The sequence below is a fragment of the Silurus aristotelis genome (assembly GCF_946808225.1).
Source record: "Silurus aristotelis genome assembly, chromosome: 19".
Taxonomy (NCBI): domain Eukaryota; kingdom Metazoa; phylum Chordata; class Actinopteri; order Siluriformes; family Siluridae; genus Silurus; species Silurus aristotelis.
The window spans coordinates 323,212-338,211 of record NC_139592.1 but is presented as its reverse complement, the minus strand read 5'-3'; the positions used below and the strand labels follow the sequence as shown (position 1 = coordinate 338,211).

Sequence of the window (15,000 nt, the reverse complement as noted above, 5' to 3'; positions counted from 1 at the left end):
TATGAAAATCTGCTAAATATGAATATATTGATTTATAAATGTAATTATATAATTCATAAATGATAACTAATAAATATAATATAGCGCTCTCCCTGCAGCGCGCAGTCTAGTGTAAAAAAAAAAAAAGCATGTGGCAGCAGTGATTCACCTCTAGAGGGCGCTCTCATAATGATAGCGGACTGGAAGCCTGAAAAATTATCAGTATAAAGTTTTGAAAGAAGCAGAAAGATCCTGCGATCAACTATCAGTGCTGATTAATCTGCAGAACTCATGAATCTATTGATCTCTGATCAATTACAGAGCTTTATTATTATTATTATTATTATTATTGTTTTTGTGATTTAGTATTTAGAATTCTTGTGTTTTACAGTTACAGTTGTGTGTGTGTGTGTGTGTGTGTTATTATGCTCACAGAGAGAGACACGAGGACTTTGGTGATGTGAAGAAGACCATAAGTGAAGAGTTTGTACGACAGAAGTAAGTGAACTGGATCTGATTCACGTCTTGTTGTCAGATCAACACACTCGACTGGATCACTGCAGTGGTGTGTGTCTTGTGCTGTTTAGATGTGTGCGAGTTCCACACTGAGCTGTTATCACCTCCAATGTTTCGGAGTGTGTGAACGTCAGGGAATTGAAATGCTAATGCTGCCTCCTGATTGGCTGATGGTATACTTAGTTTGCACCCCAAAGAACCAGTGTTGATTTATTCATTGAAAGTCTCAAAGCAATTTTGTACGTCAGTCAGGATAAGAGCATCTGCTAAATACTGTAAATAATCCGCTCACGATTCTGTTCAAATAACCGGTAAAACTAAAGCTGCAACTCAGGTTTCTTTTCAGAATCAATTCATTGAATGTTTTATAATAAAATAAACTATTTATTTAGATGTTTTGCTTCTTAAAATTGTAGATTCACACTGAAGGCATCAAAACTATGAATGAACACATGTGGAATTATATATGGAATTATATACATAACAAAAAAGTGAACTGAAAATATGTCATATTGTAGCCAAAGTAGGCATCAAGAGAATGCCAAGAGTGTGCAAAGCAGTAATCTAAGCAAAAGGTGGCTACTTTGAAGAACCTACAATATGACATATTTTCAGTTCACTTTTTTGTTATGTATATAATTCCATATATAATTCCACGTGTGTTCATTCATAGTTTTGATGCCTTCAGTGTGAATCTACAATTTTCATAGTCATGAAAATAAAGAAAACTCTTTGAATGAGAAGGTGTTCAAACTTTTGGTCTGTACTGTATATATAAAAAAGTTTACTTAAAGCCACATATTGAGTTTAAATCTCTTTAATTTAGACGTGAATGTTTCTAGAGCTGCTTGTGGAAGAGTGAATGTGGGATTTCATCTTTAACAAATTCACCACTGCTGGATTGTTTCCTTCTGTAAAAAAAAACCCCAAAAAACAGCTTTTGAGGATGAAAGATGAAGCAATTTGTGTAAATTATTTGTTTTGTTTTTAATAATAATTGCAGACAAACAGGCTTTAAATAATTAATATAAAACATAACATTGTTTTCGACAATTTTTGTTGAATAAACACACAATTTGTTTAGTTGTAAAGATATAAACATCTAGAATATAAAATTATTGTAATTTTATATCATTATTAAAAAAAATGCATAAATTAAATATACAAACACTGAAAACAAGCATTTGAACGTAGTAAAGTCGCAGTAAATCACGTTTGAAAACAGAAGTTAACAGTAGTAGACAGAAGCTATAAAATAGAATGAAACAGAGAAACGCAGCAAACTAACCGATTTAAACAAAACAAATACATAAACATTCACTGAAAACCAGAACAGAGTAAAAATGTACCGTTTACTGCTGCTGGTTTTTGCTGTGTTTAGATTTAGTGTTTGTTCACAGCGGTTTAATTAAATCATCACGATGTCACGAGTGAACTGATCACGTGACCTGATGCTCACGAGTCACGCCAGAGCAGATCCAGTCCTGAAGTTACACACAGTTTACACAATAACACCATTAAACTACACCATTTACACGTGATGAGGATGATCGAGTTTTTACTCACCGTGCTGATGTTCCACCTTCATCCCTCACACCAGATTGTTTTCTTTTCACCTGCTTTAATTTTTTTTAATTTTATTTCTCCAAAAAAATGGAGACATGTCCCGTTAGATCTGATCAGTTTGAAGTGTTTTCGTTTGATCCTGGAGAAACTGTTGCATCTGGCTGAGTTCCTCTAGGATCCTGACACTTCACCCTGAGCCCACTGCAGTCCCCTTCTGTCTCTCAGACGTGTGAATGAGCAGCATGTTAGCACAGTGTGTTAGAACGGTGTGTCAGTCAGGAAGCCTGAGGGTCGTGGGTTCGAGCCTCACTCGGGGTAGATGGTGTGTTCAGAGCTGGTGTCCCTCAGACCATGGACATCTGGTTTATATCACACCGTACAGCAGCACATGGAGCCATGAACAGGTCCAGGTTCAACACAAGTTAGAATCAGAGCCACAACATGACTCCATACACATCTTTATACCTTCAACCAATTACACTGCCTTACACTGTGGGGGCGGAGCTACTGTTACTATCCACACGTTTATGAATTCTTTATTAAAGCAATTTATTTTAAGCAGGATTTTTAGGTCCCCTGGTGGTCTAGTGGTTAGGATGCGGCGCTCTCACCGCGGCGGCCCGGGTTCGATCCCCGGTCAGGGAACCATCCCCAGCCACTCTCAGTGCCGGACCCAAGCCCGGATAAATTGGGGAGGGTTGCGTTAGGAAGGGCATCCAGCGTTAAACATGTGCCAAATCAAACGTGCGGAGGATCTGCTGTGGCGCCCCCTAATGGGAGAAGCCGAAAGAACGTTTATTTTAAGCAGGATTTTATTAATTAAATATTTGTGTTGTATTTTTTAGCCACTTACAGTTACTTTTCATTCCTGCACAGGTTTTGTCCTGAAGCACTTCTTACAGCAGCTATAAACACTCGTCTCTTCATTCACTTAATCAGAGTAGATAAGGTAATGGGGAAGATCTCAGCGTTACCTCTGACTGATACACAGCACTGACACTGGAGACTCCTTCCTCCTTCTCCTAAAAAAAACAGCATGTTCTACTATAGAAGCCAAACCTTCACTAGTGTCAGAGCTGCTGTTCCAGAGAACTCACCACCTTCTGACCAGTCAAGACCAGAACTCAGAGTTTCATTTATATGTATGGCTTTTGGGTCAGATGATGGTGTGTGTGTGTGTGTGTGTGTGTGTGTGTGTGTGTGTGTGTGTGTGTGTGTGTGTGTGTGTGTGTGTGTGTGTGTAGGTATCTGGAGTATGTTCGTATTCCTCACACTGAGCCTCTGGAGTTTGAGTTTCGTTGGGGTCAGAGAGCAGAGAGTGAAGTATCAAAGCTGAAAATGCTTCAGTTTATAGCAGAGGTGAGTTCTGTCTGTCTGTCTGTCTGTCTGTCTGTCTGGTTAATGTCCTGTAGTAATCCCAGGCCTCCAGATGGGGAGCATCTGTACTCAGCAGCTGAAGGAGATACAGGAGAGCTGATGTAGGTAGAGTAGGTAGATATGGTAGAGATGATGATGTAGGAGATAGGGTAGAGATGATGATGATAATATAGGAGATATGGTAGAGATGATGATGAAGGATATAGGGTAGAGATGATGATGATGATGTAGGAGATAGGGTAGAGATGATGATGATGTAGGAGATAGGGTAGAGATGATGATGATGATGTAGGAGATAGGGTAGAGATGATGATGATGATGTAGGAGATAGGGTAGAGATGATGATGATGATGTAGGAGATAGGGTAGAGATGATGTAGGAGATAGGGTAGAGATGATGTAGGAGATTGGGTAGAGATGATGTAGGAGATAGGGTAGAGATGATGATGATGATGTAGAAGATAGGGTAGAGATGATGTAGGAGATAGGGTAGAGATGATGTAGGAGATAGGGTAGAGATGATGTAGGAGATAGGGTAGAGATGATGTAGGAGATAGGGTAGAGATGATGATGATGATGTAGAAGATAGGGTAGAGATGATGTAGGAGATAGGGTAGAGATGATGTAGGAGATAGGGTAGAGATGATGTAGGAGATAGGGTAGAGATGATGTAGGAGATAGGGTAGAGATGATGATGATGATGTAGGAGATAGGGTAGAGATGATGATGATGATGTAGGAGATAGGGTAGAGATGATGATGATGTAGGAGATAGAGTAGAGATGAAGATGATGTAGGAGATAGGGTAGAGATGATGATGATGATAATGATGTAGGAGATATGGGAGAGATGATGATGTAGGAGATACGGGAGAGATGATGATGATGATGTAGGAGATACGGGAGAGATGATGATGATGATGTAGGAGATACGGGAGAGATGATGATGATGATGTAGGAGATACGGGAGAGATGATGATGATGTAGGAGATACGGGAGAGATGATGATGATGATGATGTAGGAGATACGGGAGAGATGATGATGATGATGATGTAGGAGATACGGGAGAGATGATGATGTAGGAGATACGGGAGAGATGATGATGATGATGTAGGAGATACGGGAGAGATGATGATGATGATGTAGGAGATAGGGTAGAGATGATGATGATGGTGATGTAGGAGATAGGGTAGAGATGATGATGTAGGAGATAGGGTAGAGATGATGATGATGATGATGGTGATGTAGGAGATATGGTAGAGATGATGATGATGTAGGAGATAGGGTAGAGATGATGATGTAGGAGATACGGGAGAGATGATGATGATGATGATGATGATGATGATGTAGGAGATAGGGTAGAGATGATGATGATGTAGGAGATAGGGTAGAGATGATGATGATGTAGGAGATAGGGTAGAGATGATGATGTAGGAGATAGGGTAGAGATGATGATGATGATGATGATGATGTAGGAGATAGGGTAGAGATGATGATGTAGGAGATAGGGTAGAGATGATGATGATGGTGATGTAGGAGATAGGGTAGAGATGATGATGTAGGAGATAGGGTAGAGATGATGATGATGATGATGATGATGATGGTGATGTAGGAGATATGGTAGAGATGATGATGATGATGTAGGAGATAGGGTAGAGATGATGATGTAGGAGATAGGGTAGAGATGATGATGTAGGAGATACGGGAGAGATGATGATGATGTAGGAGATACGGGAGAGATGATGATGATGTAGGAGATACGGGAGAGATGATGATGATGTAGGAGATAGGGTAGAGATGATGATGATGTAGGAGATAGGGTAGAGATGATGATGTAGGAGATAGGGTAGAGATGATGATGATGATGATGATGATGTAGGAGATAGGGTAGAGATGATGATGATGTAGGAGATACGGGAGAGATGATGATGATGATGATGATGATGTAGGAGATAGGGTAGAGATGATGATGATGTAGGAGATACGGGAGAGATGATGATGATGATGATGATGATGTAGGAGATAGGGTAGAGATGATGATGATGTAGGAGATAGGGTAGAGATGATGTAGGAGATAGGGTAGAGATGATGTAGGAGATAGGGTAGAGATGATGATGATGATGTAGGAGATAGGGTAGAGATGATGATGATGTAGGAGATAGGGTAGAGATGATGTAGGAGATAGGGTAGAGATGATGTAGGAGATAGGGTAGAGATGATGATGATGATGTAGGAGATAGGGTAGAGATGATGATGATGTAGGAGATAGAGTAGAGATGAAGATGATGTAGGAGATAGGGTAGAGATGATGATGATGATAATGATGTAGGAGATACGGGAGAGATGATGATGTAGGAGATACGGGAGAGATGATGATGATGATGTAGGAGATACGGGAGAGATGATGATGATGATGTAGGAGATACGGGAGAGATGATGATGATGATGTAGGAGATACGGGAGAGATGATGATGATGTAGGAGATACGGGAGAGATGATGATGATGATGATGTAGGAGATACGGGAGAGATAATGATGATGATGATGTAGGAGATACGGGAGAGATGATGATGTAGGAGATACGGGAGAGATGATGATGATGATGTAGGAGATACGGGAGAGATGATGATGATGATGTAGGAGATAGGGTAGAGATGATGATGATGGTGATGTAGGAGATAGGGTAGAGATGATGATGTAGGAGATAGGGTAGAGATGATGATGATGATGATGGTGATGTAGGAGATATGGTAGAGATGATGATGATGTAGGAGATAGGGTAGAGATGATGATGTAGGAGATACGGGAGAGATGATGATGATGATGATGATGATGATGTAGGAGATAGGGTAGAGATGATGATGATGTAGGAGATAGGGTAGAGATGATGATGATGTAGGAGATAGGGTAGAGATGATGATGTAGGAGATAGGGTAGAGATGATGATGATGATGATGATGATGATGATGTAGGAGATAGGGTAGAGATGATGATGTAGGAGATAGGGTAGAGATGATGATGATGGTGATGTAGGAGATAGGGTAGAGATGATGATGTAGGAGATAGGGTAGAGATGATGATGATGATGATGATGATGGTGATGTAGGAGATATGGTAGAGATGATGATGATGTAGGAGATAGGGTAGAGATGATGATGTAGGAGATAGGGTAGAGATGATGATGTAGGAGATACGGGAGAGATGATGATGATGTAGGAGATACGGGAGAGATGATGATGATGTAGGAGATACGGGAGAGATGATGATGATGTAGGAGATACGGGAGAGATGATGATGATGTAGGAGATAGGGTAGAGATGATGATGATGTAGGAGATAGGGTAGAGATGATGATGATGTAGGAGATAGGGTAGAGATGATGATGTAGGAGATAGGGTAGAGATGATGATGATGATGATGATGATGTAGGAGATAGGGTAGAGATGATGATGATGTAGGAGATACGGGAGAGATGATGATGATGATGATGATGATGATGTAGGAGATAGGGTAGAGATGATGATGATGTAGGAGATACGGGAGAGATGATGATGATGATGATGATGATGTAGGAGATAGGGTAGAGATGATGATGATGTAGGAGATAGGGTAGAGATGATGTAGCTGATAGGGTAGAGATGATGATGATGTAGAAGATAGGGTAGAGATGATGATGATGTAGGAGATAGGGTAGAGATGATGATGTAGAAGATACGCGAGAGATGATGATGATGATGATGATGTAGGAGATAGGGTAGAGATGATGATGATGTAGGAGATACGGGAGAGATGATGATGATGATGTAGGAGATACGGGAGAGATGATGATGATGTAGGAGATAGGGTAGAGATAAAGATGATGTAGGAGATAGGGTAGAGATGATGATGATGATAATGATGTAGGAGATACGGGAGAGATGATGATGATAATGATGTAGGAGATACGGGAGAGATGATGATGATGATGTAGGAGATACGGGAAAGATGATGATGATGATGTAGGAGATACGGGAGAGATGATGATGATGATGTAGGAGATACGGGAGAGATGATGATGATGTAGGAGATACGGGAGAGGAGATGATGATGATGATGTAGGAGATACGGGAGAGATGATGATGATGATGATGTAGGAGATACGGGAGAGATGATGATGATGATGTAGGAGATAGGGTAGAGATGATGATGATGTAGGAGATACGGGAGAGATGATGATGATGATGTAGGAGATACGGGAGAGATGATGATGATGTAGGAGATAGGGTAGAGATAAAGATGATGTAGGAGATAGGGTAGAGATGATGATGATGATAATGATGTAGGAGATACGGGAGAGATGATGATGATAATGATGTAGGAGATACGGGAGAGATGATGATGATGATGTAGGAGATACGGGAGAGATGATGATGATGTAGGAGATACGGGAGAGATGATGATGATGATGTAGGAGATACGGGAGAGATGATGATGATGATGTAGGAGATACGGGAGAGGAGATGATGATGATGATGTAGGAGATACGGGAGAGATGATGATGATGATGATGTAGGAGATACGGGAGAGATGATGATGATGATGATGATGATGATGTAGGAGATAGGGTAGAGATAATGATGATGGTGATGTAGGAGATATGGTAGAGATGATGATGATGATGTAGGAGATAGGGTAGAGATGATGATGATAATGATGATGGTGATGTAGGAGATATGGTAGAGATGATGATGATGTAGGAGATAGGGTAGAGATGATGATGATGTAGGAGATAGGGTAGAGATGATGATGATGTAGGAGATACGGGAGAGATGATGATGATGATGATGATGTAGGAGATAGGGTAGAGATGATGATGATGTAGGAGATAGGGTAGAGATGATGATGATGTAGGAGATAGGGTAGAGATGATGATGATGTAGGAGATAGGGGAGAGATGATGATGATGATGATGATGATGTAGGAGATACGGGAGAGATGATGATGATGTAGGAGATAGGGTAGAGATGATGATGATGTAGGAGATAGGGTAGAGATGATGATGATGTAGGAGATAGGGTAGAGATGATGATGATGTAGGAGATAGGGTAGAGATGATGATGTAGGAGATAGGGTAGAGATGATGATGATGTAGGAGATAGGGTAGAGATGATGATGATGTAGGAGATAGGGTAGAGATGATGATGATGTAGGAGATAGGGTAGAGATGATGATGATGTGGGAGATAGGGTAGAGATGATGATGATGTGGGAGATACGGGAGAGATGATGATGTAGGAGATAGGGTAGAGATGATGATGATGTAGGAGATAGGGTAGAGATGATGATGATGATGATGTAGGAGATAGGGTAGAGATGATGATGATGTAGGAGATAGGGTAGAGATGATGATGATGATGATGATGATGTAGGAGATAGGGTAGAGATGATGATGATGTAGGAGATAGGGTAGAGATGATGATGGTGATGTAGGAGATATGGTAGAGATGATGATGATGTAGGAGATAGGGTAGAGATGATGATGATGTAGGAGATACGGGAGAGATGATGATGATGATGATGATGTAGGAGATAGGGTAGAGATGATGATGATGTAGGAGATAGGGTAGAGATGATGATGATGTAGGAGATAGGGTAGAGATGATGATGATGTAGGAGATAGGGTAGAGATGATGATGATGTAGGAGATAGGGGAGAGATGATGATGATGATGATGATGTAGGAGATACGGGAGAGATGATGATGATGTAGGAGATAGGGTAGAGATGATGATGATGTAGGAGATAGGGTAGAGATGATGATGATGTAGGAGATAGGGTAGAGATGATGATGATGTAGGAGATACGGGAGAGATGATGATGATGTAGGAGATAGGGTAGAGATGATGATGATGTAGGAGATAGGGTAGAGATGATGATGATGTAGGAGATAGGGTAGAGATGATGATGATGTAGGAGATAGGGTAGAGATGATGATGATGTAGGAGATAGGGTAGAGATGATGATGATGTAGGAGATAGGGGAGAGATGATGATGATGTAGGAGATAGGGTAGAGATGATGATGATGTAGGAGATAGGGTAGAGATGATGATGATGTAGGAGATAGGGTAGAGATGATGATGATGTAGGAGATAGGGTAGAGATGATGATGATGTAGGAGATAGGGGAGAGATGATGATGATGATGATGATGTAGGAGATACGGGAGAGATGATGATGATGTAGGAGATAGGGTAGAGATGATGATGATGTAGGAGATAGGGTAGAGATGATGATGATGTAGGAGATACGGGAGAGATGATGATGATGTAGGAGATACGGGAGAGATGATGATGATGTAGGAGATAGGGTAGAGATGATGATGATGTAGGAGATAGGGTAGAGATGATGATGATGTAGGAGATAGGGTAGAGATGATGATGATGTAGGAGATAGGGTAGAGATGATGATGATGTAGGAGATAGGGTAGAGATGATGATGTAGGAGATACGGGAGAGATGATGATGATGTAGGAGATAGGGTAGAGATGATGATGATGATGATGATGATGATGTAGGAGATAGGGTAGAGATGATGATGATGTAGGAGATAGGGTAGAGATGATGATGATGATGATGATAAACCAGAAAAAGCCAGAAAATAAACAAAGGAAAATAAAAGTTTGGGTTTTTAATTTAAATATTTTTTGTAATGTTTAAAAGTCTTATTGTGTGTGTGTGTGTGTGTGTGTGTGTGTGTGTGTGCGCCCACAGCTACATGATCAGGAGCCTCAGTCATGGACTCAACAGTACAGAGAAGCCACGAGTGCAGAGAACACACTGAGATAACACAACAGGAGTGTGTGTGTCTGTGTGTGTCTGTGTGTGTGTGTGTGTGTGTGTGTGTGTGTGTGTGTGTGTACAGAGTCAGTCTTTGTTATTATCTCCTTATGGTTCCTCATTATTTCCTTCTTAACATTGAGAAGATATCTGGAGATATTTGCTTTTAGAAAACATGAAACATTGGTTATTGGAAGGTACATTAGATACCTGAGTGTCTTCACGTCCACACACGGCTTCTGTTCCTGTCCTGAGTGAGAAGTTCTTTACTGAAAACGGCCTGTGATTTCAGGACAGTGTGTGTACTGCTGGTTAATGGTGGAAGGGGGCGTGGCCTGATGGATTAGAAGTGTAAATGTATTGGCACCCCCTATTCTATTTCACTTCTTTAAGACTTTCTTTTAATAATACAGAGGTGAAATGATCTCCAGCTTTCGCTTCTTCATTTCACTGGTGCTTACTCAGTTCTTCCTGAAGAAACACTCAGAAATGTGTTTAACTCTCTTTCTCTCTCTCTCTCTCTCTCTCTCTCTCTCTCTCTCGCGCTCTCTCCAACTCTCTCTGTCTGTCTGTCTCTCTCTCTCCTACTCTCTCTCTCTCTCTCTCTCTCTCTCTGTCTGTCTGTCTGTCTCTCTCCTACTCTCTCTCTCTCTGTCTGTCTGTCTGTCTCTCTCCTTCTCTCTCTCTCTCTCCTACTCTCTCTCTCTCTCTCTCTCTCTGTCTGTCTGTCTGTCTGTCTGTCTGTCTGTCTGTCTGTCTGTCTGTCTCTCTCTCTCCTACTCTCTCTCTCTCTGTCTGTCTGTCTGTCTCTCTCCTACTCTCTCTCTCTCTGTCTGTCTGTCTGTCTCTCTGTCTGTCTCTCTCTCTCCTACTCTCTCTCTCCTACTCTCTCTCTCTCTCTGTCTGTCTGTCTCTCTCTCTCCTACTCTCTCTCTCTCTCTCTCTCTCTCTCTGTCTGTCTGTCTGTCTCTCTCCTACTCTCTCTCTCTCTGTCTGTCTGTCTGTCTCTCTCCTTCTCTCTCTCTCTCTCCTACTCTCTCTCTCTCTCTCTCTCTCTCTGTCTGTCTGTCTGTCTGTCTGTCTGTCTGTCTGTCTGTCTGTCTGTCTGTCTGTCTGTCTCTCTCCTACTCTCTCTCTCTCTGTCTGTCTGTCTGTCTCTCTCCTTCTCTCTCTCTCTCTCTCTCTCTGTCTGTCTGTCTCTCTGTCTGTCTCTCTCTCTCCTACTCTCTCTCTCCTACTCTCTCTCTCTCTCTGTCTGTCTGTCTCTCTCTATCCTACTCTCTCCCTCTCTCTCTCTCTCTCTCTCTCTCTTTGTGTGTGCTTTCATTTGCACCAGAAATGCCAATAAAATCACAATAAATCACTGCATGAGGAGTTTCTCCCTTTGTTCCTCAGGAACGTCTCTGCAGGTACACAGTATAACATTAAAGATTTCTGTATTCAATGTTTTTCCCTTTGAAGATCAGCTTACAGTTATGAGGAGAATAACACACACACACACACACACACACACACACACACACACACACACACACACACACCACTGCTTAATGATTAACAATTAACTAAGCTGATATGACAGTTCATCTTTCCCTGATTATTCATACTCTACATATTTACACATTTTCTCTCTCAAGTTGTTCTTTCAGAATAGAAATAAATGTTTATCAATATTATAAAGTAAATAAAACTTTTAGCACAAAAATTGTCTGAAGATTCCAGAAAAACAAAACAAACGTCTGCTGTTCCAGAGAGGAGAAAACCAGAGGGATGATATGAGTGATGAAGCTGAGCTGTAACTCTGGACCTGAATTTGATCTCACTGAAACACGCAGTTGCCTGGAGCCAAGTTCTACAGATCTAACGGTGTTCAGGACACACTGTATCTGTCTGTCACAAGTATGACGTGTGTGTGACGTGTTCATCCTCCTCACACACTCCTGTACATCTAGAGAAGAGCCTTTTAACCCTGAGTCTGACAGAGACACCAGCAGATGAGATTAATCACAATAATCAAAATTATAGTGATGATGATGATGATGATGATGATGACTCATTTCTCCTCTCAGAAATATAAAGTAAAAAAAAAAAACACTTCACAATCTGATTCACTGCATTAAATATCAGTTTCCTTTTTATCATTTTATTTTATAGTGATTATTTTAAATGTAAGGGTTTTTTTTAGATTTGAGCAAAAATTGTTAAGAACTGAACTGATTTTCATGAACAAATTGTGAGAGTTTGAATGAATGAGTATACTGGTTTATACAGGGCTGAACTGGTTTATACAGGGCTGAACTGGTTTATACAGGGTTGAACTGGTTTATACAGGGCTGAACTGGTTTGTACAGGGCTGAACTGGTTTGTACAGGGCTGAACTGGTTTATACAGGGCTGAACTGGTTTGTACAGGGCTGAACTGGTTTATACAGGGCTGAACTGGTTTATACAGGGCTGAACTGGTTTATACAGGGCTGAACTGGTTTATACAGGGCTGAACTGGTTTATACAGGGTTGAACTGGTTTATACAGGGTTGAACTGGTTTATACAGGGTTGAACTGGTTTATACAGGGCTGAACTGGTTTGTACAGGGCTGAACTGGTTTATACAGGGCTGAACTGGTTTATACAGGGTTGAACTGGTTTATACAGGGTTGAACTGGTTTATACAGGGCTGAACTGGTTTATACAGGGTTGAACTGGTTTATACAGGGCTGAACTGGTTTATACAGGGCTGAACTGGTTTATACAGGGTTGAACTGGTTTATACAGGGCTGAACTGGTTTGTACAGGGCTGAACTGGTTTATACAGGGTTGAACTGGTTTATACAGGGCTGAACTGGTTTATACAGGGCTGAACTGGTTTGTACAGGGTTGAACTGGTTTATACAGGGCTGAACTGGTTTGTACAGGGCTGAACTGGTTTGTACAGGGCTGAACTGGTTTATACAGGGTTGAACTGGTTTATACAGGGCTGAACTGGTTTATACAGGGTTGAACTGGTTTATACAGGGTTGAACTGGTTTATACAGGGTTGAACTGGTTTATACAGGGCTGAACTGGTTTATACAGGGCTGAACTGGTTTGTACAGGGCTGAACTGGTTTATACAGGGCTGAACTGGTTTATACAGGGCTGAACTGGTTTGTACAGGGCTGAACTGGTTTGTACAGGGCTGAACTGGTTTATACAGGGTTGAACTGGTTTATACAGGGCTGAACTGGTTTATACAGGGCTGAACTGGTTTATACAGGGCTGAACTGGTTTGTACAGGGCTGAACTGGTTTATACAGGGCTGAACTGGTTTGTACAGGGTTGAACTGGTTTATACAGGGCTGAACTGGTTTATACAGGGTTGAACTGGTTTATACAGGGCTGAACTGGTTTATACAGGGCTGAACTGGTTTATACAGGGCTGAACTGGTTTATACAGGGCTGAACTGGTTTGTACAGGGCTGAACTGGTTTATACAGGGTTGAACTGGTTTGTACAGGGTTGAACTGGTTTGTACAGGGCTGAACTGGTTTATACAGGGCTGAACTGGTTTATACAGGGCTGAACTGGTTTATACAGGGCTGAACTGGTTTGTACAGGGTTGAACTGGTTTATACAGGGCTGAACTGGTTTGTACAGGGCTGAACTGGTTTGTACAGGGCTGAACTGGTTTGTACAGGGCTGAACTGGTTTGTACAGGGCTGAACTGGTTTGTACAGGGCTGAACTGGTTTATACAGGGCTGAACTGGTTTATACAGGGTTGAACTGGTTTATACAGGGCTGAACTGGTTTATACAGGGCTGAACTGGTTTGTACAGGGCTGAACTGGTTTGTACAGGGTTGAACTGGTTTGTACAGGGCTGAACTGGTTTATACAGGGCTGAACTGGTTTGTACAGGGCTGAACTGGTTTATACAGGGTTGAACTGGTTTATACAGGGCTGAACTGGTTTGTACAGGGCTGAACTGGTTTATACAGGGCTGAACTGGTTTGTACAGGGCTGAACTGGTTTGTACAGGGCTGAACTGGTTTATACAGGGTTGAACTGGTTTGTACAGGGCTGAACTGGTTTGTACAGGGTTGAACTGGTTTGTACTGGTTCCCACGCTGAGAATGAAAAGAAGCAGACTAAATTATAATAATTGAACTGTAATTGGCGGCGAAGAATCGAAGCTCTATCAAAGAAGTTCGAGTTCTTTGGGATTTGAAGATACTGGGGGCGGGGTGTGGGCGGGGACTGTAGGTGACATCATAGTTTAAACTTTGGTCCGATCCCTCCATGTTGTGAGACCGGAGATCGGACTAGTGAAACCGGGGACAGTAACCAAGTCCACGAAATCTCCACGCGCGCCGTCTCGTTGACACAGTGGGTCGGTGTCGGTGTCGGTTCGCTGAGCTGATGCCCCAATGGGAAGGCGCGTCTTCGGTGCCGCGGTTTCCAGCGCTTTAAGCAAGGCGTGCGCGCGATCCGCCACCGCGCACCGTTCAACCCGCCGTGCGCGCGCCTCCGGAACCGCGGATTTTTGAGCTGGATGATGATGATGACGAAATCGGGGATCGTGATGATAAAGAAGATGATAATGATGGTGAAGCCCAGAGTGGGGCGCGTGCTCCTCGCCACATGCGCAGGATCTTTCTTTATTCTCATTTTATATTTCCAGAGCAGTTCAAGAACCGGTGAGTTCTCCACACACACACACACACACACACACACACACACACACACACACACACACACACACACACACACACACACACA

At 41.9% G+C, this 15,000-nt stretch overlaps 2 protein-coding genes across 3 annotated transcripts in view; both read left to right on the top strand.

Annotated features, from left to right (window-relative positions):
* The window catches only part of ndnl2 (necdin-like 2), a 36,966-nt gene extending 26,526 nt beyond the window's left edge, over positions 1-10,440 (top strand). The window contains exons 8-10 of one of the 2 annotated variants that reach the window (XM_083520784.1): positions 415-477; positions 3,306-3,420; positions 10,183-10,440. In XM_083520784.1, the coding sequence (XP_083376910.1) occupies positions 415-477; positions 3,306-3,420; positions 10,183-10,257 (253 nt within the window). In that variant the 3' untranslated portion in view covers positions 10,258-10,440. Of the gene's footprint in view, positions 1-414; positions 478-3,305; positions 3,544-3,611; positions 3,666-10,182 lie in introns of those variants that run through there. The other variant, XM_083520783.1, reaches the window with a different exon arrangement.
* A 4,060-nt stretch (positions 10,441-14,500) lies between these two features.
* LOC310714833 (carbohydrate sulfotransferase 11-like) overlaps positions 14,501-15,000 on the top strand; it is an 18,774-nt gene continuing 18,274 nt past the window's right edge. The window contains exon 1 of the mRNA XM_083520779.1: positions 14,501-14,918. Within this exon, the coding sequence (XP_083376905.1) occupies positions 14,774-14,918 (145 nt within the window). The 5' untranslated portion in view covers positions 14,501-14,773. The remainder of the gene's footprint in view (positions 14,919-15,000) is intronic.